Source organism: Dendropsophus ebraccatus, chromosome 7, assembly GCF_027789765.1.
Source record: "Dendropsophus ebraccatus isolate aDenEbr1 chromosome 7, aDenEbr1.pat, whole genome shotgun sequence".
NCBI lineage: Eukaryota > Metazoa > Chordata > Amphibia > Anura > Hylidae > Dendropsophus > Dendropsophus ebraccatus.
The window spans coordinates 126159050-126186202 of record NC_091460.1 but is presented as its reverse complement, the minus strand read 5'-3'; the positions used below and the strand labels follow the sequence as shown (position 1 = coordinate 126186202).

At 42.1% G+C, this 27153-nt stretch overlaps 1 protein-coding gene across 4 annotated transcripts in view; it reads left to right on the top strand.

The window, feature by feature from the left end:
* CENPE (centromere protein E) overlaps positions 1-27153 on the top strand; it is a 53564-nt gene that overhangs the window by 15766 nt on the left and 10645 nt on the right. For 2 of the 4 annotated variants that reach the window (XM_069978397.1, XM_069978396.1), the window contains 28 exons: positions 1864-1983; positions 2071-2205; positions 3801-3978; positions 5002-5156; positions 6189-6503; positions 6591-6638; positions 6711-6797; positions 8335-8643; positions 8730-8777; positions 8850-8936; positions 9609-9905; positions 10629-10778; positions 11351-11647; positions 12272-12412; positions 12499-12609; positions 13333-13626; positions 14429-14728; positions 15515-15769; positions 17118-17222; positions 18234-18506; positions 19830-19934; positions 20022-20294; positions 21465-21770; positions 23380-23544; positions 25375-25539; positions 25622-25837; positions 26619-26843; positions 26935-27144. In XM_069978397.1, coding sequence (XP_069834498.1) covers positions 1864-1983; positions 2071-2205; positions 3801-3978; positions 5002-5156; positions 6189-6503; positions 6591-6638; positions 6711-6797; positions 8335-8643; positions 8730-8777; positions 8850-8936; positions 9609-9905; positions 10629-10778; positions 11351-11647; positions 12272-12412; positions 12499-12609; positions 13333-13626; positions 14429-14728; positions 15515-15769; positions 17118-17222; positions 18234-18506; positions 19830-19934; positions 20022-20294; positions 21465-21770; positions 23380-23544; positions 25375-25539; positions 25622-25837; positions 26619-26843; positions 26935-27144 — 5370 coding nt within the window. The remainder of the gene's footprint in view (positions 1-1863; positions 1984-2070; positions 2206-3800; positions 3979-5001; positions 5157-6188; positions 6504-6590; positions 6639-6710; positions 6798-8334; positions 8644-8729; positions 8778-8849; positions 8937-9608; positions 9906-10628; positions 10779-11350; positions 11648-12271; positions 12413-12498; positions 12610-13332; positions 13627-14428; positions 14729-15514; positions 15770-17117; positions 17223-18233; positions 18507-19829; positions 19935-20021; positions 20295-21464; positions 21771-23379; positions 23545-25374; positions 25540-25621; positions 25838-26618; positions 26844-26934; positions 27145-27153) is intronic. The other 2 variants (XM_069978399.1, XM_069978398.1) reach the window with 2 other exon arrangements.

Genomic DNA, 27153 nt, shown 5'->3' with positions numbered 1-27153 from the left:
AATTCAGGTATGTCAGAAATACAATAGTCGTTTGTACACTTGAATTATACACAGCTGGTTTGACTGGAATGTTGTTAGACAGGAGTTGTTACAGTCTCTGTATACTATAGACCCTTGCAATAGGATAGATCTCCGTGAGAATAACCTGGAATAGCCTTAGCTTACAACAGTTGCAGTGTTAAGAGGTTGCAGGCTACACACCAGGTAACCTGTTGAAATTCAAAGTACTCAGCTGGGGCTGTTAGAGTCTTGCATCCACAGGACTAAACCTCATGCACCTACTCTATCCTGTGGGCACAGAGTGACACAAGATCAGGGATTACAGCTCCATTTAGTTGGTAGAGCTAGCTGTTGGGATTAACCCTTAGGAACCTAAGACTTAGCCTTTGCACTTGACTGCATACTTGGATGATACCTCGATACTTGTTTAGCCTTCAGAGGTAGAAAATACAGCTTCTCAAAGTGAAGGGGATTATTTCACAGCAGTCCCTCGTTAAGTTGCTGTAGCTGAACATGGCTAGAACATCATCAGTCATAAAGAAATCAGCAACAGTCCCATGACAGGGGTCTGGCCTTAGACCAGAGCCTGGAGAAATCTCTTTGCACACCCTCCGTATTCACTTCTGAACACACACCTCAGTGACAACTAGCCCAACCTCACCATATATAGATGTCCCCTCAAGAGGGAGATCTAATTGGACAAGGGGACAGAATAACCCTTGGTGATGGGTTAAGATCCTCTGAGGTAGCTAGCTCAGGGATTGGTCAAGGCATGAGTTTTTAGACAGTGGCATAAGTCATACAGTAAACAGACATCAGTTTACCTTCATCCATACAATAAAAGGTGCACAGTGGCATCTGGTGGCAGGAGCAGCATTCTATGGGCCTTCAGCTCCAGAGTCTGTATCACATAGTACGGACTTATACATGCTGACACAACACTGGACACCCGCTCTGGGACACTGCATAGTCAGTATAATTAAACATATTCCCATAGGAGGATGATTTATATTGGAATAATATTTTGCTCAGAGATCTATAGACAAATATAACCTGCTGATATCTCTCATTTGTTTACGAGCACTGAGGATGAAGAGAAGTCTTTTTTTACCTTTTGTCCTCTGCACCGTTTCCATGTATTTAGTAGTTATATCCACTGGCTAATCGGGCGCTTTGGACCACTGGGGACGGGCTGCTAGTTTGGAGGATGGTGTTTAACTGTTTTGGGCTTCCTCTGATGCATTGGATTGGCTCTCTTCATGCAGATGGGTAGAGGGTATGTAGGAGGACTGTATTACCTTTTTAGCTAATTGTGTGTCTCTTAATGGTTGAGGCCTCACGGTTACAGACCTCCCACAATGAACTCGGTAATAAAAGATTTTAGCCTTTTTCTTTTTGAACCATAATTTAAAGGGAATAAAAATAATCTAACCTGCTGATATTTCCCTATTGTGCATGGGGCACCAAGTATAAAAATAAGTTTCTTACCTTCATCCTTGATGCAGTTTCCGTGCTATTAGGCGTTTAACATTCATGCTAAATAGGTGTTTTGGTGCACTGGGGGCGGGACTAGTACCCCAGTGCACTGGCCTGTCCATTGTAATGAATGAGATGAGCGGCCTGGAGCAGTGCACTGGTGTGGTAGTCCCGCCCCCAGTGCACCAAAACGCTTCATTGGCAAAAAAAAACCCCATTAATCTAATATCACAGAAACGGTGCAGAGGATGAAGGTAAGAAATGTGCCTTCATCCTCAGCGCTCCATGGGCTATAGGGACATATCAGCAGGTTAGTTTTCTTTTTAAAAAGTGAAACAAAAACTCTTATGAGCCAAGTACAAAATGTTTTTGTTTTTAATATTTCAGAATGAACTGGAAAACAAATCTAGACTTCTGAAAGACCAAGAAAAACTAATAGCGGAGCTGAAGAAAGAATCCGAAATACTACAAAAGAAAGTGCGGTATTCGGATCTTTCAGCGTCCATGGTATGTATTTTAGATTTATAGCTCTCAAATACTCCAGGTCCTAGTTATCCATATGTCTGTATAATAACACATGGTGGTTGTTTTCAGGGTGATACAGAGAAGCTGTGTGAAGAAGTGTATCGAATGAGGCAGTCCCTTAGTGATGCTGAAATAGTGACTTGTGATGCTCAGAGGGAATCCGCCTTCCTGAGGAGTGAGAATCTGGAATTGAAAGAAAAGATGGTAATGACAGAGCAATGGCCTTAAATTCCCAGTCTCACTCTTTGCTTAAAACTAATGCACAGGTGTCAAACTCGGGCCCTCCAGCTCTTACAAAACTACAATTCCCATCATGCCTGGACATCCAAAGCTTTGTGGCATGGGGGATGTGTGTAGTGTTACAAAAGGCTAAAATATCATAGCGGTTCTAGCTGCCCTTGCAATGCTGTGCTGATGCATCATGGGTTTTGAAAGGGGGAAAAAATGCAGTTTGCAATCTAAAAATCAAGATAGTGGCTGGTCAGAGGTGATATTTCCCACATGCCGTAATATAGCTGAGCTGTGATGAAACAGATGAGACAGCCGTAATAGTGGTGGGGAGGGTGAATTATCTTTTGCAAGATAGAGCAGTCGGCACTATGGGTTTGCGCTGGATTGGTGTGGTGTGTAGGGGACCTGGTGGATGTTTCCGGTGCTCACTCACGTTAAAACTAGTAGCAAGAACATCGTACATGTAAGAAAATAGAGGTGGCACTCACCAACGTTCAGTAGACTTCAGTCAAATTTTGTTAAAACCCAATTTGGACCGAATTGGGCGGCAGGAACACAATCGCCCTCGTAATTACTGTGACAGTTGTTTCAGTCTGAGCTGCACTTCTCCAGACAAAGAGACTAAAGAAGTGTAGTTAAGCATGAAACAGTTGTCACGATGCTTATGAGGGTGTTGGTGTTCCTGCCGCTTGATGCACTCTGAATTGGGTTTTAACGAAGTTTGAAGAATAAAATCTACTGAACGTTGGTGAGTGCCACCTCTAATTCCTTACATGTCTGGAGTGTGAATTATAAAGACAGACATTTAAAAGACTAATGGTGCCGTTTACACAGAGATTTATCTGATAGATTATTGAAGCCAAAGCCAGGAATTGATTAAAAAAAAAAAGAGGAGAAATTTCAGACTTTTCTTTTACTACCTGTTCTCTGTTTATAGTTCCTGGCTTTGGCTTCAAAAATCTGTCAGATAAACCTGTCTGTGTAAGCACACCATAACTGATTAAAGGTGTACTCCGGTCCGGGGTATTTTTTACCAATGGCCGGGAGGGGGTGATTATAAACTGCGCAGGTGACTTACCTCCCTGGTTCCAGCGCCGGGTCCTGGATCGCACCGCCCCGTACCCCCGTCCCGCGGCCACTTCCTGGTGTGAGCTGCCGCATGAGACGTGACGTCTTAAGGCAGCTCAGCCATTTAGCGGCTGAGGCGGGACTCCGCTACGGCCGCCGAATGGCTGAGCTGCCTTGAGACGTCACGTCTCATGCGGCAGCTCACACCAGGAAGCGGACAGGGGTACGTGGCGCCGTGATCTGGGACCCAACGCTGGAACCGGGGAGCTAAGTCACCTCCGCCGTTTATAACCACCCCCTCCCTGGCCATTGGTAAAAAAAATACCCCCGGACCAGACTACCCCTTTAATGTTAAAGGGAACCTATCACCAAAACAATGCTATCAAATCTGTCGCCATCACGTTATAGAGCAGGAAAAAATAACAATAATACTTAAAACTCAATTTATTACTGAGCGGGTGATCATGTGTTTTGTGAGGATTTGTGTGTTTTTTTCACAGCATGAGCTCTCAATACGCTGCGAAAAAAGGGAGAAAGATGCCTCGGATTATGAAAAGCAACTGGAGATTGAGAAGTCTAATTACAAGAAGATGCAGGCCGACTTGCAGAAGGAATTGCAGTACTCCTATAATGAGATTAGCCAGCTCAATGGCCTCATGGCTGGCAGAGTCCCCAAAGGTTGGTCAATTCATCATGTCTACACTTCTTCCATATAGCAAGGTTCCTTCCGGAACCAGCAGTATACTTATCCATGGTTTGTGTGTGGCCGTACAGCTTTTATGTAAATAGAACTGATCTGCAATACCACATATGAACTTTGAAGAAGTGTGACAGTTTTTCTGGTCTTGTATAACCCCATGTATACAACAGACACCACAACACAAAACGTTCCTGTATCACGTTTTGTTTCCCCATATCTACTATAAGGCCATGTTTACACAACGTAAGTTTTCATTAAACAACGGCTGTTATTTAATGAAAGCGACTGAACTCCGTGGAATCCCGGCCGCAGTGCATACAGTGTGTCCGGAATTCCATGCGACCGCACTGAAAACTGACATCAATTTTGACATCAACAGACAGTGCAGACAATGTAAAGTGTAGCTCCGTCCACAATCTAATTCAAAAGAAATGTAGTTCATCCAGACGGTACAGCAGTACATGTCACAGAATGGCCACTGTCTCACATAGTGTGAACGTGGCCAAATACTTAAAGGGGTTATCCAGCGCTACAAAAACATGGCCACTTTTCCCCTTCTCTTGTCTCCAGATTGGGTGGAGTTTAAAACTCAGTTCCATTGAAGTAAATGGAGCTTAATTGCAAACCACACCTGACCTGGAGACAAGAGTGGGGCAAAAGTGGACATGTTTTTGTAACAGTGGATTACCCTCTTAAAGTGGACCTGTCATTTTATCCTGAATTATAACTCCTATCTTGGTCCCTCCCGTACTGGGCTAAGCTTTAGAAATTTTATGCAAATTAGGAGATAAAGTCCACAAGATGTTCCACCTGGACTGCAAAAGCCCAGCAATGTTCAGTGTTATAGTCGAGAGAGAATAGTCTGAACGTTGCTGGGCTTTTGCAGCCTCGGGGATCTCCATGTGAACTTTATCTTCTAATTTGCAAAATGGCTTATGTCGGCACTGGAGCAACGAATTGTAATAAGAGTCGTATTTCCCTATTCCCTATTGTGTTTGCAGATCTCCTGTCCCGTTATGAGCTTGATAAGAAGGTTGCAGAATACTCCAAGCAGTTGGCTAGTCTTCTGGATGAAAAGACTGCTTTGGAGCAGGAAGTTGCTAGCTTGTCAGCCTATAGGTCTTTACCTAGTGAAATTGAGCTCCTTAAAGACCAGGTAATTTTTAATGTGTTCACTTTTTATTCATTTGTCGACAGAAATTTGTGGAATTTGAGTAAAATAAAAAGGCAAGCCTCTATTGGTTTTTCCTTTTAATACAATGTACTTGCCTTATTTAGAATTTTTTTTAGGTTGCAATAATCCTATAAGGCCTGACACTGACTTATGCCATATGTTTGTTGCTAAATATATAGTGATATGCATGCATAACACTAGTAATAAATAACAGGATCAGGATCAGAAGTCAGCTAGAAACTTTATCATTAAAAAAAAATGCAATTTTTGCAAATACAATAATTTACCAAATTTGCCTCCTTCTCATTGTATTCTCACTCTTTCCCTCCCATTGTTAACAGTTCATTATTTTTAGGTTACAGACCACCACTCTGCTGTAAAAGCAGTAGTCTGGCTTGTGTGTAGCTATAGTAGTATACATATTTTTTATACATTATACAGTGAGGAGACAAGGCATCGTCAAACCTCTGTGCCAAATGCTGTACTTGGCTCTTTGTGGCAGCTCCACAGAGAATGAATGTAGCTGCAGGTCACGTGCTGACCCGCGGCTTGGTTCATAACAAAGGAGCCAGGTAGAGAGATCCCCGGGGGTCACGGAGGTCTCAACGCGCAAGGCAGGGCGAAAGGCGGCAACTAGTCATCTGGGCAGGGAGCCGGCACGAGCTGTGAGCTGCACAGTAGCTCCATACGGTGCTGGAGGGACCCATATCGGCACAATTGTGCTGACAGGTTCCCTTTTTAAAGAGATGCCTAAAAGCCATAATTGCATCTTCTAAAGGATAGATTCTAAAAATCCATTGAACACTCACGATGTTTCATGTCATTATAGCTTGTTAGGCATCCATTCAACTACAGCTAACAGATACGTTGGGACCTGTTCCTGGTGTATACCCTAGATATAGGTAGAAAAGAGATGTAAACAGGGCACATAAGCCTCCACACATACAAAAGAGTAAAATATATGTTAAGTTAATCTTGGCTGGAAGTTACTATTTGAAATATTTTCCTTGTTAGGTACAGAGAGCCTCTGAGGAGCTTACCCTATTAAAGAGTGAAAAAGAACAGTCTGCCTCTATGATAATGGACCAAAAGCAAAAGCTGCTAGAACAGACGGAACAGATCGAGAACCTGATAGAGGAGGTAACACGTGTACAGGCAACATGTCAACAAGCTGAACAGCAATACTCTGAGCTGAAGATGCTGCATGAAAGCCTGCAAGAAAGCTGCTCACTCACAACCGAAGAGCTGAGCAAAAAGGGCCGGGAAGCTGAATGCTTGTCGATAGAAGTGGATAATCTCAAACAGTCTGTGGAAAGCATGGAGCTAAAGGTATAGGACTTGTATGGACTTATAGGTGTGAGTGTTTTCTCTTCTGGTCTCTTAGTAATGGCTTCCTGCTTCAATCCCTAAATATAGCTCTCAGCCATTCTGGAGGAGAAAGAAGAGCTCATTCAGGCTAAGCAGGTAATAGTCTTGAAGATCGACCGACTATAAAATAGCTGTCACAATTGGTGTAACAATTCTTGTTCTTTACAGGAACTGGAGATTCGCATTAAAGAGTTGGAAGAATTGCTTAAATCCTCTTCTATAGAGAATGAGAATCTCCAAGGTCAAGTGAATAATGTAAGTCTCTTAATATGTTTAAAGAGGATTGTACAGTATAGTTTTAAAGTGTCACTATTGTTTTTTTGTTTTTGCAGAAATCAATAGTACAAGCGATTTTAAGAAACTTTGTAATTGAGTTTATTAGGCAAATATGCCATTATCTGCATTCAAATAGACTTTCCCCAGCCCCCCCCTCCTCTCTCTCATTCACTGCTCATTATCAGGAAATCTCCACTCTTTTACATCAATTGGGCCCTGTGTAACCTATGAAGAGGGGAGGAGGGAGATGGCAGCAGAGAACAAAGGATTACACAGCGGGACCTGTGTGAAAGCTGCTATTCAGAGGTCAGAGGAGATAGCCCTGTGATGTAGCTGTAAATTAACTCTTTGTTCTGTTTTGGTGCCTCATCTTCCTCCACCCTCCCCTCTCCATAAAAGAACCATGAAGACAGGGGGGAGAGCTTCAAACTGCTTTTTCATGATAAAAATGAATTTTTCGGCTAATAAATCCAATTACAAAGTTTCTTAAAATCGCCTGGACTATTGATTTCTGCAAAAATAAAATTAAATGACAGTGACACTTTAATACTAAAACTTTTTACTAAGTTTTAAATCTAAATGGTTTGGCTTTCATTTTTCCCTCAGCTGTGAATATTAATCAGTAGCGTTATTAAGCAGAATTTTTTTTTTTTTATTCTGCAGCACAAGGCAGAGAGAGGGATAGCAACTAGTCATCTGGGCGTGGAGCCACCTAGACTAGTCAATGCAAAGAGCCTGTGGGAGAGCAGTGCAGGGATGATTGACAGGCATAGAGGCCACTAACAGGTTTCTCTGCCTGTCAATCATCCCTGTACTGCATGATGACCAGGAGAGAGCGGTGACTAGTTCTGGACAGCTCCTCGTCCAGATAACTAGTTACTGCCCATCTCCCTGCCTCACATGGCAAAATAAAACTTTTTTTCTGCTTACTAAAGGTACTGCTGCAGTCGTGGCCGGCGCGTGCTGCGAACTGCACAGTAGCTCTATACGGTGCTGGAGAGAACCATATCAGCGCAATCGTGTTGCTTTGGTTCCCTTTAAAGAGATGCCTAAAACCCATAATGGCATCTTCTAATTGATATGTCCTAAAAATCCATTGAATACTCATGACATTTCATGTATTTATAGTTTGTGGGTGATGGATGCCAGTGTTTGACATCCATTTAACATCATGGCCTTCAGCTAACATATACATTGGGAGCTACTCCTGGTGTATACCCAAGATATAAGTAGAAAAGTGATGTAAACAGGGCTCATAAGCCTCCACACACAAAAGAGTAAAATAGTGGATAAACTAGTCAATTTACCAGAAAATATACACACATGGCTGTTCTGCATTTATTTAGTAAGGTCAGAACAAAAGAATAGAACAACCAAAAGTGGCAACTATTTCATTATATTAATGATGAATTTATAGTTTCCTAAGTATTCTATTCACACGAAAGCCTTAACAGTATACAAGTTCATAGAGACCATCTTGGCTGGAAGTTACTATTTGAAATCCTTTTCTTGTTAGGTACAGAGAGCCTCAGAGGAGCTTACCCTATTAAAGAGTGAAAAAGAACAGTCTGCCTCTATGATAATGGACCAAAAGCTGCTAGAACAGACGGAACAGATCGAGAACCTGATAGAGGAGGTAACACGTGTACAGGCAACATGTCAACAAGCTGAACAGCAATACTCTGAGCTGAAGATGCTGCATGAAAGCCTGCAAGAAAGCTGCTCACTCACAACCGAAGAGCTGAGCAAAAAGGGCCGGGAAGCTGAATGCTTGTTGATAGAAGTGGATAATCTCAAGCAGTCTGTGGAAAGCATGGAGCTAAAGGTATAGGACTTGTATGGACTTATAGGTGTGAGTGTTTTCTCCCTGGTCTCTAAGTAATGGCTTCCTGCTTCAATCCCCAAATATAGCTCTCAGCCATTCTGGAGGAGAAAGAAGAGCTCATTCAGGCTAAACAGGTAATAGTCTTGAAGATCGCCTGACTGTAATATAGCTGTAACAATTGGTGTAACAACTCTTGTTCTTTACAGGAGCTGGAGACTCGTGTTAAAGAGTTGGAAGATTTGCTTAAATCCTCTTCTATTGAGAATGAGAATCTCCAAGGTCAAGTGAATAATGTAAGTCTCAAAGCGACTTTGTACCCAAAATCTGTCCCCCCTAACAACTTGTGCCATCAGCTGCTTTTAATCCAAGATCTGTCCTGGGGTCCGTTTAGCAGGTGATGCAGTTATTTTCCTAAAGAACAACTTTTAAACTTACAGCCCTGTGTCAAACTGGCGTGACCTAGATTGTCTGTACCCTAGGCTTGCACTGCTTCTCCTTCCCTTCTTCCCGCTCTCTTCACCATTAGGAATGCCCCTGCGTAGGATTTCTCCAAATATTCACTTGTCTGAACACTGCAAATATGCTGGATCATTAAGACCCGTGTGCAGTGTTCAGACAAGTGATGATTAGGAGATATCCTACCCAGGGGCATTCATAATAGTGAAGGGACGGAGAGGCGGTGCAAGCCTAGGGTACAGACAATCTAGGTCACACCAATTTGACACAGGTCTGCAGGTTTAAAAGTTGTTTTTTAGGACAGTAACTGCATCACCTGCCGAATGGACCCCAGGACAGATCTTGGATTAAACGCAGCTATCTGAAGGTACAAGTGGTTTGGGGGGGGGGGGCAGATTGTGGGTACCGAATCACTTTAATATGTTAGATGATTGTACAGTATATTTTTAATACTAAAACGTTTTACAAGGTTTTAAATCTTAATGGTTTGGCTTTCATTTTTCGCTTAGCTATCTTCTGAAGCTACTGCTCTTCAGCAGCAAATAGAGAGGCAATCCGAGCTGCACAGGGAAAAACAAGGCTTGGAAGAAAAGTATAATGCATTAGTATCTGAAAAGGAGCAGTTCCAAGTCTCTTCTCCGAATCTCGCACAGTTAGCGAGTACTGAAACTTCTAGTAAACTACAAGAGCTTCAAGAGGAGCTGAAACTGGTTGTTCAGCATAGAGATGAACTTCTTATTAAGGTGGAAGAGCTTAAAGCTGACAAGGACAACTTGAAGCAAGACCTAAATGAAAACATTGAGCTGGTAAGGACTTGCTCTTAGTTCCCTTTTACACAAAGTCACTGTTTTTCAATGGCTTGGGTCAGTGTATTTCAATGGCTTCATTCACACGTCCGTAGGTGTGTACAGGGCCGTCATCTATTCTGCAAAAAAAAAAAAAGGACAGGCCCTAGTGAGGACTGAAATTCCTCCACGTACACACCAATAGAACTCTATGGAGTCCGTACCTACTAGCATGCGATCCGCAAAAAAGTACGGATCCGCATATAGCGTCTAGTTTATTAAAGCGAATGTACCGTCAAGTACATCGCTGTAGGATCTTTACATCAGTAGATAGGCTGCGGCACAGGCGTCCCCGTGCCCTTTTTTTTTTTTTTTTTTTTTTTTTTTTTTTTTTTTTAAATCACGGCCCGGATCCCGCCCATGGCACCAGTCTACCGGCCCGGCCTTAAGCACTGGAGGCAGGACTGCCCGTTTCCAGTGTGACAAAACCCCCTCCCCTCTGTGACAATGGCTCTATTAGAATCAATGGAGCCGCGTCACAGAGGGGGAGGGGTTTTGTCATACAGGATTTCCACAAAGAACATACACAACATACTCCTCCAGAAGAAGGGAAATGCCATGTCCCTCACTGCATAGGCTAATCAACAATATGGTCTCCATTTATAAACATTGAGATTTAGTTTAATAAGTTTTCCGTTGGATAATGTTAGTGTCTTTACTAACTCTTCTTTGTGCCATTAACAGTCCATTGAAACTCAAGATGAATTGAGGACAACACAGGAGGAACTTAAACAGCAGAAGCAACTTGTAGCAGACTTGAGAAAACAACTTGCAGACTGTGCTGGAGATGCTTCACCACAAGAAGAAGAAAGCCAAAGAAATTTAGAGGAGAAGGTTAGTAGTTTCTGCCATTTCTTGTTCGTACCGAATGTTAACACAGTAATCTACACACTGACTGCAAACTATCCCTTCCAAAACTGCATTGGCCAATAAGCATCCACCCTGTTCAGTGACCTTACCCTGGATCCCATCACTCTGAAGCATATGTAATGATATAGTCATATAGTAATGATAATGATACGATATAGCAACCGAGTGGGACTTAAGGGGCTATTTATCAGGGTGGTGTGGTGCTCTCCCCATCATGGAGGCACCCCGTGGCAACAGGCTAGAGATATCTGGCTATCCCGTGTTTTGAGACTCGCAACCGAGACTCCGCGGACTCTTGTTTTGCATATTCAATGATATGATATAGTAATAAGCTGTTCAGCTCTCCATGATATTTGAAAAAGCAATAGCCCTTCTATACACAATACCATGTCATACTGGTTGATATAAACGGCCAATAGTTGTATAGAAATAGCAGAAGTATCTGGGACTACTACATAAGAAGCAGCAGGACTATTCTCACACTTGTCTGGTTACTCTGCTGAAAGATTTTTATACTCTTATTTTCTTTTTTCAAGCTGTCAGCGATGACTGAAAAGCTACAAGAAAATGAAGAAAAATATGAAGCTCTTTCTAATGAGAAAAAGGAGCTTGAGAGCGTCCATCAGAGCCTGGTGTCTGAGCTGGCGTGTCTCCAGGAATGCTTGACGTCTGCAGAGCATGCGCTGTCTACGGTGGAAGAAGAGAATAAGGAGCTAAAGCAGAAGCTCGAAGAGCAGCTGAAGTCGGTTGTGCCGGATGAGCAAATGGACCACGGCTCAACCGTCCAAGAAGATGAAATTCGGGAAGGTGATCTGAACAGAGAAGTTAAACAGGTTTGTACTGTGTATCATTACATGTTGCTTCATTAGGTCCCCTTCACACTTCTGTGGCGGTTTTTACGGTCAGAAAAGGCTGATGTGGAAGTCTTTCAGGAGGCCTGCTGCAGCGGTGCTCCCGTCCGGCTTCTCCTTCACTCTCCTGGCATTGTGTATGTCTCTTGTCTTGGCCCAGTCAATCTCAGCACCACATTTAACTAACTGTATGCGCTCCTGATTAGAAGCATGTACAGTTAGAAGGCCAGCATCAGCACTTTGGTACTTGTCCATTGCTGACGCTAGCCCAGGATGCATTACATGGCTGCTGGGATTCCAGATGTGCATCCAGGGCCGTCCGTAATTCTTTATGTCTCCATTGGGTTCAATCAGGCATCCGTGCTGGAGTTACGGACAAATATTTATTTATATATCCTGAAGGGTATCCATGCCCAATAGAACCCTGTGGGTTTGGAAATTTATATAGACTTCCTGATGAGAAGTCTTAATACATTTACCGGATGTGTGAATTGTGTCTTACAAAGTAGTATAAAACACCAAAGCATACAAGATGTAGAGTGCGTAGTAATGGAACACACATAGCATTCAGTCATCTTAGCTTATAAGAGACCTTTTTTGTTACAGGAAGATGATGTAAAAGGCCTCCAGCTAGAAGAGCAGATGATGGCCGTGCATCAAGAAAAAGATGCTTTGCAAGAAACACTGAAGAACATAACGGCTGAAAGAGACCAACTAAAACTGGACTTACAGGAGAACATAGAAATGGTGAGGAATACTAATCCTATTAATTCAGGATAGTAGTCATTCCCTCAGACACTGAGCCTTATGTATTTTTGTATTCTTTGTTACAGTCCATAGAGACACAGGAAGAGTTAAGAAGTGCCCTAGATGAGCTAAAGGTTAAAACTCAATTACTGGAATCTCTTAGCACACAAATGAATGAGAACAAGATGGAAGACAATGTAAGTTATGGTACAACTGTAATAGCTTTTGCTATTAAAGGTGTTTTCCAGGCAAAATAGATGAATAACCTAACCTTAGGATAGGTTGTAAATTGCTGAACAGTGGAACAGAAATCAGCATTCTGCTATTAAGAGCCGTAAATGTACCTTAATAGAGAAGAGCGAATTTACAGTACACACTAAGCAAATCAATGTTAGCTCTGCTTATCAGTCTGCTGCTTTTGAAGTCTGTGCCGCTCCGCCCTGGGTGCCTGGAAAATCTGGATCTGAAATTTTCCCAGGACTGGATCCAGCTTTTTCAGGCACCCAGGGTGGAGCAGCATGGAGCGTCACAGGCTGATAAGCAGATTGCCGAGATAAGGGTATGCGCACACTACGGAATGGTGATGAATAACCCATCGTAGATTCCGCTGTTCGCGCCCGCCTCAGTCCACGAGCAGGTGCGAGCTGTGGAATGCGCTGCGGTTTATCCGTCGACATTCCGTAGTGTGCACGTACCCTAATAAAGCCATTCACTTAGTTTGTACTGTAACTTCGCTCATCTCTATACATTACCTTGACTTAAGTTACTTGAATTTTTTCATTTTGGTTGCATTGCATTTTGACCATATTTTTCACATATGTTTTGGTGATTTGATCTAAAGCGGTCTATATTGAGATGCCTGAAGTTGCACTTCTTCCAGAATGTGTCCCCTTATGTTCTTTTCCTAAATCGATATGTAGGCTTCCCTGAATTGTTTGGAGCAACAAACCCCTCAGTGTCATCATGAGGACCTTGTACAGTCCAACCTCACCTTAAATAATGAGCTAGAACTACTGAAAATGAATTTGAAGGGCGGTGAGGCAGAACTGGAAATGCTGAGAAGTGAAAAATCTGACTATGAGCAAAAGATCAATCATCTTCAGGTCCAAGTGGAACTTATCACTGAAGAGTCAGTAAATCTAAAGGTGGTACAGCAGAGTCTTGTATCCGAGAGGGACCAACTCAAAGAAGAGCTTGAAAGGAACTCTGAAAAGGTAAGTTATCTTTGCATGTCATAGGATATGGTTTGTGAACCACTCAAGTCTCTGTGGATGTCATGGAGGAAAGTGCCTCCAATCAGAACTTTTGACATGTCCCTGTGACATTATTAAGGGCCCTTTCACACTAAGAAAACAGGTGGAAATTCCAGGCAGATTCTGCTCAAAGAATTGGCATTTTAGTTCTTTAAGCGGAGGCGTGCGAGACATCATGCTAAGACAGTCTGCTCGGAATTTCTGTCTGTTTTGGTCAGTGTGAATGGATCCTAAGGGATATTACCATTACTTTAAATTTATTTTAGTTTTAGTACCAGGGGACGGTGTTAGAGGAATGTCTGTGACATTGATGGTTCCTGTCACACACTCATGTGTCTCATAAGTAACTAGTAACGGGCAACATGTTTAATATATATATATATATATATATATATATATATATATATATATATATATATATATAATATATGTGCTATCAGTTTTACTTTTAACCTTTGGAGTGGCTGGGTCTCACACTGGTTCATAATGTGGGTGAAACCACACTCTGTCAGACATTTTTCAAACATGCTAGAATCCGATTGTTTGGCATTTGACTACCGGTGGCTAAAGAAGTTAAATGCAGCCCTAGCCCCATGGCTGTATCCATGTTTTCTATGATTCCTTAGGGCTGCATCCAACTTTGTTAGCCACCGGTATTTGAATGCCAAGTGACCCTACTTGAGCATACTGGAGTCACTCTCATCTCTAGCAAATATCTGTCGTCAGTGTAAAGATGTTTTATAAAAATCTCCATCCATTACAGCTTTGCTGCTTACAAGAAGAGCTACTAAAGAATGAAAATGTACACCAAGAACTCATTCAGAGGAATGGAGAACTCGAACAGGGACAGATTAGTCTAAAATGTGAGCTAGAAAGCATGGCGAAGACTTTCTCTGAAGCTCAATCCACACTGGAATCCTTACAAAATGAGAAACTAGAAGCTGAACAACAACTCGGTACACTTCAACAGCAAATGGATGGGCTTACTCAAGAGAGGGATGAACTAATGACAGCAAAAGAAAGGTTAACTTTGGAAATTACATCTCTTAAAGAAAACCGAATGGTAAGTATAAATATATAATAAGTACAACTACCCTAAGGGGACTATTACACAGAGCGATTATCTGCCAATTCAGGTAAATATTGCTCAGTGTAGTAAAGACAACAATCAGCCAAATAACTGATCGTCGGCTGATCATTGTCTTTCAACATGTTTAAAAATCATCTGCCGTGCGTAACTACGTGTCCTAGCTAAGGCTGATGGTATGGTATACTCACCTACCCACGCTCCCCCGATGTCCTCCAGGCTTGTCCCTGTGAATCCCTTCTCACATCAGCACCTCCGGCACTTCCGAACCCCTTTTTAAAGTGACAGGCTGGTCAGCCAATCATTGGCCACAGCGCTGTCCTGTCACAGCCAGTAATTTGGCCTGCATTTTCAGAGACCAGACCAAAAGTGTGAGATGCAGAGACCAGGAAATCCCACAGACAAGGGGGAGTGTGGGCACCTTTAAAGCAAGGGCTGCATGGACATTGCCAAAAATGACTGTGCAGCCCTTGCTGAGTGAGCCTGTAAAGATTTGATGCAGGTCTGACCAGCTCTCTGAGCTTGTGTTTGCATCAATACTTCGTAAAGATAAAATTGAATATACAATATAGGGAAATCTCTTAAAATGTTCAAATATGCAGAGCAACATTTTTGTTTTCTAGACCAATGTGAATCTTACACTTTATTTTTCTATAGATCCAATCCTATTTAATTTATATCAAGGCAAATGTAGGTAAAAAAAAAAAAACCTCAACTGTAAAGATGGGCGACATTTACTTTTTTTTTTTATAAAAACAATAGTTGCAGAACAATGAAGAAAACCAACAAGGGGCACCTGAGAATGAAAAGGCAGAATTAGATAACAACTTGAAGGACATGGAAGCTGAGCTGGCGTCCTTGCGTAATGAGAAATCAGAAATTGAGGGAAAGCTTTTCGATCTTCAGCAACATCTGGAAAGAATGACGGATGAAAGAGATGAGCTGAAGGTCAGAGTTCAGAGCCTGCTGACCGAAAGAGACCAGCTGAAGGAAGACCTTAGAGAAAATGTAGAAATGGCAAGTATTGGCTTTCTCCATCCGTTACTTATATTACATAACTCACTGAAAGGAAGTGCTCTGATGGCTGACACAAATATTTGAAGTTAAAGGGAATGTCTGCAATAAAACAGTTGATGGGCTATAGTTGATCAGTGGGGTCTTGACATCAAGCACCCCGCCGATGAGTTGTCTGGTGGCCATACTACAGTGAGCCGGAAGTAGTTGCCTCTGTTCTCTGTGTAACTGCAGCCTCGGCTCCTAATAACTTCAATAGGAACTGAGGCTGCAGTACACTAATGCTCCAGCTTCACAGGTTCCCGGGTGCAGTAGGTATAGCCTGTTGCAAGGGGTCATCGTTTGTTCGTTTCTTCGTCTTGTGGCAACAGCTCATACTCCATGATACCTTTTTCCCCCCAAGACTGAGAATTAGATTTTACTGTAAAAGTACAATATGTAATAAGTTTATTAGCACATGGTGGGGAAGGACAAATTAAAGAAGAAGTCCAGTGAAAAGTCATACAAGGCCCCCAAGAAGAAGGCCCCCAAAAGTTATACAAATCACCAATATAGACTTATTACGGGAAATGCTTAGAGTGATTTTTTTCCCCTGCACTTACTACTGCATCAAGGATTTACTTCCTGGGTAACATGGTGATGTCACTTCCTGGATAACATGGTGATGTCACTTCCAGGATAACATGGTGATGTCACACCCCGACTCCCAGAGCTGTGCGGACTGTGGCTGCTGGAGAGGATGATGGCAGGGGGACACTGAGCATCCCTCTGCCATTGTCCTCTCCAGCAGCTACAGCCTGCACAGCTCTGGGAGTCAGGTCCTGACATCACCAAGTTATCCAGGAAATTACATCAGCATGTTATCCAGGAAGTGACATCACCATTTCATCCAGGAAGTGAAGCCTTGATGCAGTAGTAAGTGCAGGGAAAAAAAAAATCACTTTATAACTTTTGGGGGGTAATACAATACTTTAATAAAAATTTCGACGGCCTTCTCCTTTTAAGGAAAATGGGCCTTGATCATTAAGTGATATACAGATCTAGTTAACTTGGCCATGAAGGAGTTAAAGGGGTGTACCCACCTCATTTAAACTTGGCGTCTGGACTCTGGGGGGATTGTTGTGATGCCCCAAATACAACCAAAGTGGGTGAGTTTCATAAATTGTGGAAGTAATTGTTAGTCAATTTTGATCCATAGTACCAAATCGGTGTACGTTGAGAGGTTCCATAATCCCAGGATTTCACTACTATTGATATGCCATAAATGTCCCACATGGCATTAACCCTTTAACTATTGCAAGTTACCATAGAGAATTGTGAACAGACTGAATATTCACGTTTCCTCTTACAGTCTATAGAAACTCAAGAGGACCTTAGAAAGGCACAAGAGGATCTTCAGCACCAGAAACAAAGGGTCGAAGAACTGATTTTTAAGACCGAGTCCATAGAACAAAAGGTACGGGATGGTGTCTCTTGTGTTTAAACATTTCTATTTAATATTTGTGAATCTGTTCATTTAACCCCTAAAGCCTTGGCCACTGGTCGTGGCAGATTTCCCTGCAAACTGCCCGCTGTTGGGGAGACTAAAAACGGAACAAAGGGGTAAAAGCCTGGGCAGCGTTTAAAGGGTTATCCAGTGCTACAAAAACATGGCCACTTTCTTCCAGAGACAGCCTCTCTCTTGTCTCCAGCTTGGGCGGGGTTTTCCTGCTCAGTTCCAATAAAGTGAATGGAGCTTAATTGCAAACCGCACCTGAACTGCAGACAAGTGGTGTTTTCTCTGAAAGAAAGTGGGCATGTTTGTAGCACTGGATAACCCCTTTAATGCAATGTGTCAGAATGCCCAAGTTGTGCCTTAAATAGTTTATCCAGCAAAAATCTTTTTCTTACAAATCCACGGGTTTCAGAAAATTATATGGATTTGTAATTTTACTTGTATTTAAAGATCTCAAGTCTTCCCATACTTATCAGCTGCTGTATGTACTGCAGGAAGTGGTGTATTCTTTTCAGTCTGACACAGCGTTCTCTGCTGCCACCTCTGTCCGAGACAGAAACTGTCCAGAGCAGGAGAGGTTTTCTATGGGAATTTGCTACTGCTCTGGACAGATCCTGTCTCTGACAGAGGTGGCAGCAGAGAGCACTGTGTCAGACTGGAAAGAATACACCACTTCCTGCAGGACATACAGCTGCTGATAAGTACGGGAAGACTTGAGATTTTTCAATACAAGTAAATTACAAATCTATATAACTTTCTGAAACCAGTTGATTTGAAAGAGATTTTTGCCGGTGTACCCCTTTTAATATCGAGTTTCATCTCAACCAGTTTTTTTTTCAGTTATACATTTTTATGGTGCGTTCACACCTACAGGATCTGCAGCAGATTTTCTTTAAATAACTGAACACAGCATCAAATCTGCTGCAGATCCTGTAGGTGTGAACGCACCCTTACTTTTTATATGTTTACCAGTCCTCTTCAGTAGAGAATGAATTGCAGAAAACGACTTCACTTCTGAAGGAAGCCAACAGTACGAGAGAGGTCCTCGAGCAGTCAAAGCAAAAACTGGAGCTCGAACTAGAACAACTTCACAGTGCTATCAAAGACAAAGAATTAGCTCTAGGAGAATCCGAAAAAGAGAGATCAGAAGCCGGACACAGAATAGCTGAGCTAAGTGTACAACTAAAAACTGTGTCAGAGGAGAGGGACCACATTCAGCTTACACAGAGAGAATTGCAAAAACAGGTAAGGCCGGGATGGAATGATATCATTTTTTTTTTCCCCAAAAAATCTTCCCTGTTCCTTAGTGTGCTATATACTGATTATGTAAAGGAGCAGGTTAAGGTGGTATAGGAGTAGAGCAAAACCTTGGATTATGAGCCTAAAGGGGTTATCTTTTTTTTTTTTTTTTTTTTTTTTCAAATCAACTGGTTTCAGAAACTGGTTTTTCCACACTTATCAGCTGCTGTATGTCCTGCAGGAAATGTTTTCTTTGCAGTATGACACGGTGCTCTCTGCTGCCACCTCTGTCTGAGACAGGAACTGTCCAGAGCAGCAGCAAATCCCCATAGAAAACCTCTCCTGCTTTGAACAGTTCCTGTCTCGGGCAGCAGAGAGTGCTGTGTCAGACTGAAAAGAGAACATTTCCTGCAGGACATATAGCAGCTGATAAGTACTAAATACTTAACATTTTTTTAAATAGAAGTAAATTACAAATCTATATAATTTATAAATCTATATAAGATTTTAGCTGGAAAACCCCTTTAATTCGTTATGGGAGCTTGCTTGTAATCCAAATCATTCATGTATCAAAGAAAATTTTCTTATTAGAAATTATTGAAATGAAGCCTATTCCACAACCAAAAAAACAGGGCAAAGGCATGTTCTGAGTTCTTTTATCTGTCCAGTGGTGCCGCCAGCTTGGTAGGTCATCAGGAGGTGACCAATTTACTTTAAAGTGTTACTGTCGTATAATTTTTTTTTTTTTCCAGAAATCAATAGACCAGGCCATTTTAAGAAACTTTGTAATTGGGTTTGTTAGGCCAATATGCCATTATCTGCATTCAAAAAGACTTTCCCCAGCCCCCCCCCCCCCCCCATTCACTGCTCATTATCAGGAAATCTCGACTCTTTTACATCAGACGTGCCCTGTGTAATCTATGGAGAGGGGAGGAGGAAGGAGAGAGATTAGTCACCAGCAGAGAACAAAGGATTACACAGCGGGTACTGTGTGAAAGCCGGTATTCAGAGGTCAGAGAGGTCAGTGCTGACCTCAGAGGAGATGTAGCTGTAAATTAACTCTTTGTTGTCCTGTTTTGGTGCCTCATCTCGCTCCAACCCTCCCCTCTCCATAGAGAACAATGAAGACAGGGGGAGAGCTTCAAACTGCTTTTTCATGATAAAAATGCATTTTTCAGCTAATAAACCCAATTAAAAAGTTTCTTAAAATCGCCTGGGCTATCTATTTCTGCAAAAAAAATTTAAACGACAGTGACACTTTAAGAGTTTGACTATATATTTTCATAAGTCTATTCGGAATATTGTTTCATAACACTTCTCACATTGCAGTTTACTGAAACCCAAGATGTGCTCAAAGAAACTCAGGAAGAACTTCAGCAGCAGAAAGAGAGGGTGGAAAAGCTGACAAATGAGATTTCTCTGCTAGTAGAAAAGGTATTTCCACATTCTGATCCCCCATATTGCACACAGTACTAGGAAGGTGTTCATTTGTATTTATAGATGTGTTTTTTTTTTCTTAAGTATTCTTTAATAGAGACAGAACTGCAAGAAAAGATTCACTCCCTGAACAAAGCGGTAGAAGACCAACAGAATATTGACCAGTCCAAAGAAGCCCTGGCTGCTGAATTGGAGCAGGTTAAGGAGGACTTGAGGAGGAAGGCTTCTGACTTGGAACAAGCCAAGGAAGAAAAAGAAACAGTTTCTCAGGAAATACTTGAACTCACCAGCAAAATAAAAAGTATTGCTGAAGTACGGGATAGTCTGCAGTATTCCAAAGAAAACCTGGAAGAAGAGGTACATATACTGTATATATTATGTAGATTTTAGATCCAACTTTTTCATTAGTTTCCTTGTAAGACCTCTTAGATTCTGTAGGAGTGTAATGCTTTGGTTGAAATAAGGGTACAGTTAGGCCTTATTCACACGTACTGTAAAATTGTCCATGGTCGCAGATCTGCGACCACGGACAATTTTGGGCCCCATTAAAGAAGCAGTTCACACAAATTATTATTGGGCCCCCCTGCTAGGCGCTGACGCTTATACTCACAGCAGGTGATCAGTGTCTTGCACGGCTTCGCTCCGGTCCTGCGGCGCCGTTCATTTCTGGTGCGCGTTTACGACCGCCTCTGCTGTGACGACTCCTCTTCAGTTTCCTACGATTGATCACCAGAAGTCACGTGCTTCAATGCATTCTCTATGGAAACGTGTGACTTACGGCGCGGGACGCCGATCACCTGCCGTGAGTATACGTGCCAGCGCCTTTTTTTTCCTGAACTGCTTCTTTAAATCCTGTGTGTGCATTCACACCATCGGTGCCCTGATCCTTGCCGCGAAAATATAGGACAGGTCATAGTGCAGATGGCAGCAGGGATGCCTCTCCCTGCTCCTGTCTCCCCCGCTCCTCTCAACCCCCCTGGCTGGTTGTCGCTGATGGCTTCTCTCGATTTTGTGACTGTTTCCCGTTCACATACACATGCGTATGGCAGTATATGCATGTCATTTTGCCGAACACCTATTAGTCACTGGTGACACCAACCTATACACAAAGTTCATGTGTCCCCAATGGAGATGATGATATACACTGTTTCTGCTTGTTTAAAATGTACCAAATTAAGGAGTCAACTTGTGCAATATCCTAGATTGGGTCCCAGGTATTGAGATTCCACCACTGCCTTACATTAAGTGTGTGGCTCTTTACGATATACAGTCCCCTTCAAATGCTTTTCGGTTTTCCGGTATCTTTGTTACTGAACAGTTTGGCTACCATCGACAATCTGCCACTGCAGTGTCTGAGCCAAAAGGAGAGTGGATTCGAAAGGAATGGGAATTATTAATGAAGGACTTATACTTCTGATCCACTTATGGCTTTGGCTTAAAAATGTGTGACCTTACGTTCTTTACCTGAAATCTTACAACTTTTTTTTTTTTTTTTTTATAATTTTTCCCCCCGTGTTTTTAAAACAGGCTACACAATTAAGAGAGGAAATACAGCAGCTAAAACACGAGCGTAACATCTTGGCCGATAAGCAAATGAAGAGGACTTGCCAGTTGGAAACGGAGCTTCAGCAATTACAAGAGACCCTGCATCTCAGCGATGCTTCCACCAAACAGCTGGAGGAGGATAACCTCACATTACAGAGGCAGATGCAACAAAATGAACTGGACATGGCGTCTCTGCGCCAAGAACAGGAGCAGTTCCAGCAGCTTCTTCAGCGAGCACGAAGTGAAAAAGAGAACATATATGCCAGCCTTCAAGATCAGGAGAAAGCTGTAAGTGTACATGCGTAAAAAAAATTAATATTATGGGATCACATTGGCAGGCTGGTGATTGCTGCTGATGACTTTTTAGTAAAGTAGCAAAAATACAATCCTGTGGATACTGGATAGGTTTTTCCTAGACTACTTAGTGTCATTTTTATTTATTTGAAAAAGTTCAGAGACCTGGGACACAGTGGATGGAGCGCTGAGTGCGACCACCAATCCATTCATTCGCTGGAAGCTTTCAAAATAACTGTTACCCTTAGATAATAATTGGATCAGTAGAGACAAAGAAATTCGATATATGATCCAGCACATCCAGACGTGTAGTAATTTTATATTGAAATGTAACTTTTAATCCATTTCGTGCCATGGCGCTTTAAGTGTCACTGTCATTTTGTGTTTTTTTCAAGAAATCAATAGTCCAGGCCATTATAAGAAACTTTGTAATTGGCTTTATTAGGCAAATATGCCATTATCTGAATTCAAAAAGCCTTTCCCGACCCCCCCCCCCCCCTCTCTCTTTCACTGCTTATTATCAGGAAATCACGTCTTGTTGCATCAGACGTGCCCTGTCTGTTCTATGGAGAGAGGAGGGGGAGAAGGAAGATAGGAGATTAGTCGGCAGCAGAAAGCAGACAACAAAGGATTACACAGCTGGACCTATGTGAAAGCCTCTATACAGAGGTCAGAGAGTTCAGTGCTGACTCCAGAGTAGATAACTTACAGCTACATCACCAGGCAAACTCTTTGTTGTCCTGTTTTGGTGCCTCATCTCCCTCCACCCCTCCCCTCTCCATAGATAACCATGAAGACAGGGGGGAGAGCTTCAAACTGCTTTCTCATGATAAAAATGCTTTTTTCGGCTAATAAACCCAATTACAAAGTTTCTTAAAATCGCCTGCTCTATTGTTTTCTGCAAAAAAAAAAGGTACACTTTAATCATGGTTACATGTAAAAGTTACGTTTTAATACAGACTGCCTACATGTCTGGATGTGTTGGATCATGTACTGAATTTCTTTGTCTCTACTGTGAACTCACGGCCGGCTACCGCAGGGATCTGTGCACTCCTCCCTCCATCCACTTGGTGGACCCACGTTATCCACAAACGCGAGATGAGTTGACCCACCCTGATTCTGCGATTGCATCCATCCTTGTGATATGTGGGGTTCCCAGCACTTGGACCCATAGTGGTCAGCTTGTCATTCCCTATCCAAGCTCAGAATGGAATATCCCTTTTAAGTATAGCTATGAAGTCGGCAACAAGTGGTGGTAAAAATAGGACTGTTGTGGTATGGTGTTCGTGATAAATAATTAGATTTCAGTGATTTTATCTATGTATGCAAACCTCCAAAATACAAAGTATTTACATTTAGGGGTTTACCAAGAAAACCTAATGCATAACTATCTGCCTCCCTGTGTATTACATAAGCCAGCTTGCTTGACTTACCTGCTGCCGCAACTGTGTGGTCCTCCGGTCTCTGCTCCCGTGCTGTTCATTGTCTCTCCATTGTCCTGCTCAGCCAATTGCAGAGCTCTGTTAGGTTTTCCTGTCAAAACCTTTTAGTACTCTTGCAGCGGTTGTTTTAAATGACCCAATTTTTTTTTATACTCTACTAGGTTGCACAGCTACAAGAGGAATTGATCACTTCTCAGGCAAAACTTCAAGCTGTGCAGAAGGAGTGTGATGAGAGCAACGCTCATCTGATTGAGAAAGTTAATGAAGCAAATAGAATGTTAGCGGAAATCTCCTCTCTCAAAGACCAAATGCAGCAGCTGCACCAGGTATGTCTTTTGCCACTAAACGCTGACTACCACTTGAAGCCTTTTTTTGCTGATGTCTTTTCTAAGCCTCTATTTTACAATTTTATATTCTTAAAGGGGTTATCCAGGTAACAAAAACAATGTTCTAAAAAATCCACTTTCCCAATACCACCCTCTGTGTAATATACATGCACAACCTGCGCCCTTTCCCTGTCTTTTACACATACTTACCTGCTCTGGATGTCTAAAATCCTCTTCCCTGTGTCCTCTCTGACAACGCTGCATTTCCCACGCACCCCTTTTGTAGACACAGGACATGTGATCTCCTCTCTGGGGGTCTATTGACCTGGTAACCTGTCCCCCAGGAGAGTCATTTGCATCACGTGTCTATACAAATGTAGTTTACCATCCAGCACCATCTTGGATATAGACCGGCTTTTAGAAAGACCAGTAACTATGGAACAGCAGCATCTAGAAAGACAAGAGGCAGCTCAAAATACTCAGGGAAACTTGGTGAGTAAGACCAGCTAGGTTTGACAGCATTTCTCTGTCCCCGTCTCCCTTCTGAGACAGCTGATGTAAAAAAGTCCCTGGCAGGCTTTATCTGCAACATTGTAGCTTCTTTGTAATGCTGGGAAGGTTATTCTGAGCTCAAGTTGCTAATAAACTCACTGTGATCCTTCCGGCATTAAAGAAGCTTCAATGAAGGGAGGAGGGGGAGACAGAGAAGCTCACACAGAGAATTTTCTGTGTTCAGCAGAAAACAGCAGCTTAGAACTAGGGGAGGAGACTGAATAAATAAGTATGGAATGAATTGTTCATCTCACCATGGATACCAACATAACGATTTTGAAGCAACGATTTGGTTTTTATAACTATCAGAGTTTAGACAAATCTTTAGAAAATTTGTTAGAAAAATAGTTACTGCGATCGTTTTTAAGATCGCTTAAGCCATCTCACACATAGGGTGAATCTTTGAAAGACTGGTTACACAAAGCGATCTGCAAATTTTTAGCGAACGATCAACGACGATTTGAGAACATGTTGAAAGATCACAATGAACGATTTCTCGCTCGTCACTTGATCGTTCGCTGTGTTTACACGAGCCGAATATCGTTCAAATATCGTTATTGTAAAAATTCGAATGATATTCGTTCCGTCTAAAAGCACCATAATGATGATGTATTTGAGGAAAGTCCAATGATGGTTAAGTATATGTTAACAATTGTGTAGTGGTAGTAGTAGTGGTATCCAAGCTAGGCTGGGTTAACACTGCATTTCCGCTGTCCAGGAAAAATGGGTAGTAAAAACAGATGCTGCTGTATGCCATACTGCAGAGTATGATTTACATCATAAAATAAACCAAAACTAGAGATGAGCTAGTCCATCTGAACCCGATCGTTCAGCATTTGATTAGCTGGGGCTGCTGAACTTGGATAAAGCTCTAAGGTTGTCTGGAAAACATGGATACAGCCAATGACTATATCCATGATTTCCACATAGCCTTAGGGCTTTATCCAACTTCAGCAGCCACCGCTAATCAAATGCCGAAAGTCCGGGTTCGGATGGACTCGAACCCGGTTCGCTCATCTCTAACCAAAACAGATCTGTGTGTGTGTGTGTGTGTGTGTATATGTATGTGTGTGTGTGTGTGTGTGTGTGTATATGTATGTATGTATGTGTGTGTGTGTGTGTTTTTCTGTACGTTAAAGGTACTAAAACTGAATACTGTAAATCGGATGGAAAAACGCAGTGTGAACCAAGCTTTATTGGAGTTCTTGTTACTGACAGATTTAAGTATATTGATTACTTGTTTAGTTCAGAACCAGAACATTATTGAATTTATTTCAGGAGATAAAAGATGAAAAAATGAAAAATTATGACCTGTGTGAAAAGGTGGATCACTTGGAGGAGGAAACCAGAGCGTTGCGTTTAATACAGAGTGAACCTGCACAAAAGGAAGATGAACTAGCAGAGTGCGCTAAAATTGTAGAGCAAAAAAGTAAAGAATGGAAGGTAACATTGATTACACCATATTTATTATTGACTGCCTTAAGGAAATATTTCACTATTAATAACTTTTTTTTTTTTTAAACAGGATCTTATGGTGAACATTTCCACTGTGTATTTAGATCATCACAGTTTGCTGGTCGACTTCATCAGTGATCTCCAAAGCAAAACTGCGGCTCAGAAAGAGTCAATGAGCGCTATAAAAGAAACCCTTTCGCCGCCGCTCTCTCGGGCATTTGAAAGTAAACTAACCGAACACAGCAAATTAAATTCTCAAAAGCAAGTTCTGCTCAATAAGTTTAAGGTATATCATTTTATTAGTAATACCTTTGGCTGTGATAACACATCGCAGTTTTGCAACAGACTTGGTTACATTGCTGTAAAAATGGAACAAATAACCGCAATGGTGCGTTGACACAGACAGATTTACCGTTCAGATTTGTGAAGCCAAAGCCGAGAACAGACTGAGATTTCTCCCCTTTTCAAATCCATTCCTGGTTTTGGCTTTAAAAAATCTGTCATATAAATCTGTGTGTGTATACACGCCATAATAGGTGAACTCAGTTGCAGAGTTAGCGTCAGTCATTTCCCAAAACTTTTGACCTATCAAAAGTTTTGATCAGTCCGGGTCTGAGTGTTCCGTACCAATCGGGAGAAGACACTGCTAAGCGTGGTCTTCTCACGGTTCTTTTTCACGTGATCAGCTGGACTTAAGTCGGACTACTTAGAGCTCCATCATATCACGTGACACAAACCCGGGAGATGACCGTGCTGAGCGTGCTCTTCTCCCGGCTCTATCTCCTGATTGGTACCGGACAGAGACATGTCAAAAGTTTTGATTGGTCCAGGTCTGAGTGTTGGGAAACGACAGTGACAATTTATGTTTATGCCGGATTTAGAATGTTGGGATTCTTCTTGAGGAGATCTAGCTTGTGGGAATTTTTTTGGGCAATGTATATGTATGTTTCATCATTGGACTAATCTGTATGCAAAGTTTCTTTGTTTGTACTTTTGGCAAAAAAGGTGTGTGTGACACCTGCCTAAAAGTCTGTTTTATTTCCTTTTTGTTTGTTTTTGTTTCGTAGATTATATATAGCACTGCTGCAGTCAAAGAGGAATATTACGGTATGGCCAAGGACCTTGAGAGTGATTTATGTGCAGTGCAAAAAAAGAACGATGAGTTGATGCTTCAGTGCGAGTCCCTGGAACAACATGGTAGAAAGTGGTCGGAAGATGCGGCAGAGGAGCTTAAGTTGCGTGAACTTGAATTCATAAAACAACTAATAACTAGGAAAGTTGAGTTGATGAAGGTATGTATGTTGCCCAACAGTATTCAACCACTTGTGCATTAGGGGTTACCAGTACAAGTTTTTGTTTTGCTAACATTATTTTCATGTGCAGCATTTTGAAGCTGACTTTGCCGAGGCTCAACTTGCTCTGAAGAGCGTGGAGCCTGACCTTACAGAAGAAATAAAATGCAAGAAAGAGTTCGGTGTGTGGCTGGAGCAATTTAAAGGTTCAAGTTGTGATGCCCAAAAGCTCAGTGATGGAGTACATCAGGAGAACAGGAGGATTGCTGGTGTCATTCAGCAACTTACAAAGAAGCTGAAGGTAGACTCA